The following is a 6,621-nucleotide window of genomic DNA, read 5'->3' on the forward strand; positions in this document are numbered from 1 at the left end:
TTAAATTTTTTGGATTCACAAGGACGAATAGGCAATTTTTTAAGCTGATAAAGTTAGAAGGACGAAATTCGAGGCTGTTACCGAGTTTATATAAGTCCTTAACATATACATTTTTCAAAAACAAATATTGCGAAATTTCAAGGATACAATTTTAAAAGGGCTTTTTCAATACTTACCAGTCCTTCTGCACCAAAAACTTGAATCTGTTTAAATTCTACAGGATTTTCTCTTTAATTTTATCCCATACTTTTTCTGTAAGCACATTTCTCTGAATTTTTTAAATCAATTTTGAATTACTGACGTCAGAGTGAAAAACTAAAAACGCAATTTTACTATATTTACTATCGCGCGGTGTTATATATATAATGAGCTAGACATTCATAAAAAAATATTAATTATTAAATAAAAAACGAAGTATAGCCAATACCGGTCAAGAAAAAAGGGTTTCTATTATTGCCGTCAGTGCAAATTACAAATCCCGAAAATCCCGGGATTTGTAAGACCTTAAAAAGTCCGGGATCCCGGGATTAACATTCCTAATGTGTATGTATGTATGTGGTTCTTTGCACTAATCAACAATCTATTTGGTGCTGACAAAACTCGCTGATAGAATTGCAAACCCGGTATTTTTTTAATTTCTTTAACGGTTTTACTATTGAACCTTTTATTTAATAAGAGAGCTTTAGTTATACTTAAATTTATTTTGAACACAAAAGTATAATTTATGTTATGATCAATTGTGTTTCTTCACTATTTTCGATATATTCACTCTTATAAGTTTCAAATAGCTGACGCACGCCCTCTACAACTTTTGCGTGTATCTCTTCGACATATGCCGGATCTGGATTTGCAGTTCTTTTTACATCAATAGGGCTGCCAACTGAAAAGGATTTTTTTTTTTAAGTTTTATATTAAATTTGCGTTGGGAATTGGCAAAAAATCAAAGCATTAGTGTTAACTAGTCCTTGTACTTACCCACTAGCGTTATTTTCTTTCTATATGGCACAACTGTATTTGCACGCCCCTTAAAGAGCATAGGTGCATAGCGGAACAACTTTTTATAGAACATTTGTACTGGTCTAAACCACGTTTTATCTAAAGGCGTATAAATATCGTTATCACCAAAACCAAAAGAAGGCACTATTGGTGATCTGAAAATATAAGTATTTTTTTTTTTGCCTTCATATTTACTATTTTGTGTGACTCAATTTCTTACTCACCCCGTTTGTATGGCTAATTTGACGAAACCCATGCGCCTCTTCAATACAATAAGATATTCACCAGGCCTAGTTTGCATTGCTTCCTGCGTACCACCTACCGATAACGCCACCATATATGATGTGTAACCATCTGAATTGTCAGGATGTGCTGGATCATTGGATTTTTGTAGATAATGTAGCAATGCTGGCTTAGAAGAAGATATATAGCCGAACAAGCGTATAATTTCACGTAGAAATGGTGTGCCAAAGTTGATATTTAAAGTGGCGACCTTGGGCCGAATACCAGGGAATAAGCGTAGAAAAGGTTCTATGTCGAGCAGTAAATTTATCGCCAATGCGATGCTGAAAAATAAGAGGCGGTATGCTAAATTTACTGTGGAGCTCGAATAATTATTTTAAGAAATACCAAAATCTATCAACGATACTAAAAGCAATTTCGTTATAGATAAATATAATTTATTGATAACCATACATTTATCGAAAATCGTAATATTGATATCGATAATGAAAGCAATCACGAATTTTGATAAAACGTTTAATCGTTATCGATAATTTAACCTATGAAAATTGTGTATAAATTGTGTTATCGATATCGATACTATTACATTATCGATAAATTGATGGTTATCGAATTCTTTGTCGTTATCTACATCGAAATTTTTAGATAAATATAACTTATTGATAACTTTAAATATATCGATAACCATACATTTATCGAAAATCGTAATATTGATATCGATAACGAAAGCAGTCACGAATTTTGATAAAACGTTTAATCGATATCGCTAATGAAAGCTATGCAAATTGTTACTAAATTGTGTCATCGATATCGATACTATTACGACTATCGATAAATGTATGGTTATCGGATTCTTTGTCGTTATCTACATCGAAATTGCTTTCAATAACGTTTTCGTGTTGTTGCTTTTGTAACCACATATAAATTCCACAAAGAGTCCTAGGGATTAATGATCATTCATCGATATTTTATTCGTTATAGAAACATACCCAGTGGGAAAATGTATTTAATAGTAATCGAAAAAAAAAATCAGTAAAATAATCCATTTCACATTCGAAAATGTATTTTTTCGCCCAGGGCGATGTCCTAAGAAAAGTGGGGCATTCAATTTTGTATTATGTACCTAGTATCGAGAAATGAATGTGTTTTAATATGAAATGTTTGGAACTTTTTGAATACATTAAAATGCTTATTACATAGTTAGCAACAATATAATCGAGAACTCCCAAGAAATACATTATATTATTTATCACGCATGTAATGCATTACTACTTTTCCGACTGGGTATGGTCGATTATATGACTGGCAACGTTACATTTGTATATATTTTTTTTTACTGAATCAATTATGCAATAAAACAGAAAAACTTAGGTGGTATTATTGGGCATAGTAAAATCTATATTTCTGTAAAAAAAAATGTTTAATAATTTCTTTGCTATCAAAGTTATGGGCATTCGATGTACACTGGCCACGTTACACTATTTGGAAGTTGAATTATGGGTCACGGAAATCGGTTTGTCTCCAAACCAAATTTGACAAGGAATGACGGAAAATCGTTCCAGAATACATCATACTCCTACCCTGTCGGAAACACAAACAACCAAAATGAAGTTACCATGTTATGTTTTCGTTTCAATCCTTTCTGAATCATTCTTTGTGTCCATACCCTCCAAGACACACGCTTCACCCCTTCTACACCCTTGTCAATTTTTCACGAGAAGACTCTTAAATATGTCTTTAATATTTACAGTGACTCAACAATGACCACGTGTTGATTTTTTTTGTTAATATTCGTAATGTTTTTCGAGTAGGGTTGCCAGACCTAAAATGCCGAAAGGGGTACAGATAAGAACACATTGGGGGACTTGGGGCACAACCGAGAAAGAAAAAGGGTATATTTCGGGGGACAAATAAAACTAAATGCATTCAACAAAAAATTGGTTTGTTCGCTTAACAAAACAAAGTTACACTGGCGATCAGAACTGAATGCAAGTAAATGATTTCCAACGGCTTTATAACTTTAATTTTCGTATCCAGATGGCGAAAAAAGACTATGAAATCGAGAAAGAGTGGAGAGAAGAACTGAAAAAAATTAAATAAAAAATTTAATTTAATAAGTGTTACTAATAAAAATATTGTATGGGGGAAAAATCTGTCACGCCCTTTATTGCATTTTAATTCAAAATTAAGCCAACAATGAATTGCTTCTGATTACAAATGAATCGGTTGTAGCGGTAATTTGGCTTTATTTAAAGAATGTTTCAGAAAAGAAAACCTAACAGGAATCGCAGAGTTTTGCTTATTTTTACATGTAGTATGAAACCACTTCTGTGACCTCCTTTTCATCGATTTTCTCGAAATCAGTGTTCCAAGCGCACCTAATTTTTTTGACAACCAAAGGACGGTATAAAAGCCTTCTTTAAGTGACTTCAGTTTTAGTTTGATTTATTTAACTCTAAAGTCATACGAATGTCCCGTCCGACATCATGGAAACACTTATATATAAAAAAAGGTTGTAAAAAACCGCTAAAGCTGTCTCAAAAAAAATTCTCAAAAATCTACGCGATTTTTTAGCCGGTTGAAACTTAACACTTCAGTGTCTAATTTAAAATATAAGAAAAAATAATTAGAGAGTTGCCACCTCTTTGAAAATTGCAGTTTAAGTAAATTGATAATATAAAGTAAATATTGCCATATGGCTGCCAAAGAAGGAGGTTTAATAAGGCTTACAGCCTAAAATATTTTTGTGGAAGGTTGCCACCTGTTTCAAAATTTTAATTGGATTTACTTGATAAGATAAATTAAATACTGCAATATGGGCATCAAACTAAAGCAAAGTTTACTGCCCAAAAAATATTTTTTAGGAGGGTTGTCACCTGTTTGAAAAATTGTATTCAATTATTAAATTGATAAAATAAATGAAATGTTACAATACTGGTGTTAAACTAAAGAGGTTTCAGAAAGTTTATTGTCGAACATATTTTTGAAGCGGGTTGTCATCTATTTAAAAAATTCAATTGAACTAAATTGATAAGGTAAATATTTAATTAGTACACCTTCGAAGAAATTGCGCGATATGTAGAATCAAGTTATAAAAGTATAAACTGAATTTTCAGGATTAAATACTTTCGAAAATACATATATTCATAAAAAAACATGTTTCATAAATCGAAAATTTGTTTGAGAATCTTCCTATGTTCTATGTTATACCAAAACCCAGAATACTATGCGTGCACGGAACCACATATTTTACAATTTGAATTGCATAAATGTAAATTTAAGTCGTGAAGCCGATTTTCAAACTTTTTTCTTTGTTAGAAAGGTAAAACCCATGTTTTTCAAATAGAGAAAAAAAATTTTAAACCCGACCAAAAAACAACAAAGTTATAACTTCTTGAAGTTGTAACTTGAAGAATACTAAAGTTGTATTTTATTTGTTAGTGAAAAACTAATAAACGAAGTGATGGAGAAAAACTATAAGTATAGTCGTGTCTATACTATAGGTACGGTGACCATATTTATGAGAGCCGAATACGGGACAAAAATAATTTTGCAAATTCTTTCCACCACAGCTTACAGATCTGAAAGCCTCCTTCAATGAACCTAGATGTATTAGCCCTGAAACAGTATCCTTTTAGTAAAATCAAAAATTTGTAGGATAATTTTCTCGAGATTTTTACCCCGAAAAATTTGTTTAAAAAATTCGTTAAATTTTAATATAATAAAACGCAATATTAAGTCGCTAAGGCTTGCCATTAGTTTTTGGCAATTTTTGTTTTTGTTGACGGTGTTGCGTATTTTTTCGTACAGAATAAGTGAAATATTGCAGAATTAATTTTTATAGTTTTTTGGCACAAAGTTGGTAATTTGATATTATATGATTTTTGTTAGGAAAAGAGCTTTACTTTCACAAATAATAAATTTTAAATAAACTAAGGAAAATATCCAAAACTTACTAAAATGTCGAGTGCTAATTTTTATTTTAGTCACTGTATGTTATCCTCGATTCGAATCACAGGCATTCAGATTAGAAAATAATAACTGTTTATGGAGAAAATTACGATCACATACCAACATCACTTAAAACTCGTTCATAGACATGCCATTTTAATGAGCTCTTAAGTGGGCGAAATACCAAATACGGGACATTAAAAGAAATACAGAACATTTGGCGTCCCGTATAAAATAAATTAATTAACAGGACAATGGGTAAAAAAAGAGGACTGTCCCGTATAATACAGGACGGATGGTCACCGTAACTATAGGCTATAACAAAACATAATTTCAATATGAGAACCCCTGCATATTTTTTTTTTTTTTTTTTACTTTTGTATCACTGTGTAATTAACGCCTTGAGCTTAATAATATTCAAAACTCACGTAAGTATTCCATGTGGAAAATGTGCTAACACATAATTTCGATTTGGTGGAAGCTCTGCAGTCTTCCGTATTTCGACAGGAAAGTAATCGCGTGTAATGCCAACAAATTTTTTCGAGCGTAAAAAGTAGAAGCTGTTGGAAGAAAAACAAAAACTTCCTTAAAACGCAAAAACTTAAATAAAAGTAATCACGCATCTCACCCGATGCCATCCAAAGTATTGTGGTATACGAAATAGCTCACCAAAATGTAAATGACATAGCTAATGAGCACAGTTTTAACAATTAAACCACCGAAGAGCTGCACGAATTTGAATGAATAAGAATAAGTTTTAGTTTACCTCAACACTGTCACTTTTTAAGTATCAGTACTTACAATTGCTTTTCCAGTATACCAGTATATAAAATATGGTGACAAGTAAAAGCAAAATAAATAAACACATATCACAAATATCATAATCAATTGCTTAAGCGCGTTCATTTTGTTTTACTTCTTAAGAAAATTTCCCAGTCGTTAAAGAGTTTAAAGTTTTAGAACGTTTTCAATCATAGACGACCGCCTTTGACTTCTGCTCGCCGAAAGTAGCGACTTGATCGCATAAAATCGTAAACACTACTAAAGTTACTGGTGGATGAGAGTTCATCATTAAACGTAAACGGATATGCATATATGCATTTTTTTTTGCTATTTGCGCAGGAAGTGCGAATATCTATAAATTGTAGTGCAATTATCACTTTGCAAGCAATTACATACATATATAGGAATACATACATACCTACATACATTTACATTGAAATATAAATTTTTAATTAAATGTAAATTAGTACATAACTGATTTCCTAGTAGTAAAATAATAATTAAAATTGCGTAAGGTCTAAAGTAGGCATACACAAGTAAAGTAGGTTAAAGGCCTCCTAGAGTTGTCTATTCCCGCTCATCACTACAAAAAAAGGTGTACTTTAAACGCTTTAAAAACTTCATATTTTTGTGCAGCACACATTCATA

The 6,621-nt window shown here is 31.6% G+C and overlaps 1 protein-coding gene across 1 annotated transcript; it reads right to left on the minus strand.

Moving 5' to 3' along the window:
* Positions 1 to 600: 600 nt before the first annotated feature.
* LOC118740737 (2-acylglycerol O-acyltransferase 2-like) lies at positions 601 to 6,240 on the minus strand. Its single transcript, XM_036472395.1, has 6 exons — positions 5,992 to 6,240; positions 5,819 to 5,916; positions 5,619 to 5,750; positions 1,221 to 1,562; positions 976 to 1,151; positions 601 to 880 (listed from the first exon to the last, which is right to left on the minus strand). The coding sequence occupies exons 1-6, from the start codon at positions 6,094 to 6,096 to the stop codon at positions 723 to 725; spliced, it is 1,011 nt and encodes a 336-aa protein (XP_036328288.1). The 5' UTR covers positions 6,097 to 6,240; the 3' UTR covers positions 601 to 722.
* Positions 6,241 to 6,621: the final 381 nt, after the last annotated feature.

The sequence above is a fragment of the Rhagoletis pomonella genome, unplaced genomic scaffold (genome assembly GCF_013731165.1).
Source record: "Rhagoletis pomonella isolate Grant_MI unplaced genomic scaffold, Rhpom_1.0 Rhpom_scaffold_00006, whole genome shotgun sequence".
NCBI classification, from domain to species: Eukaryota; Metazoa; Arthropoda; class Insecta; order Diptera; family Tephritidae; genus Rhagoletis; species Rhagoletis pomonella.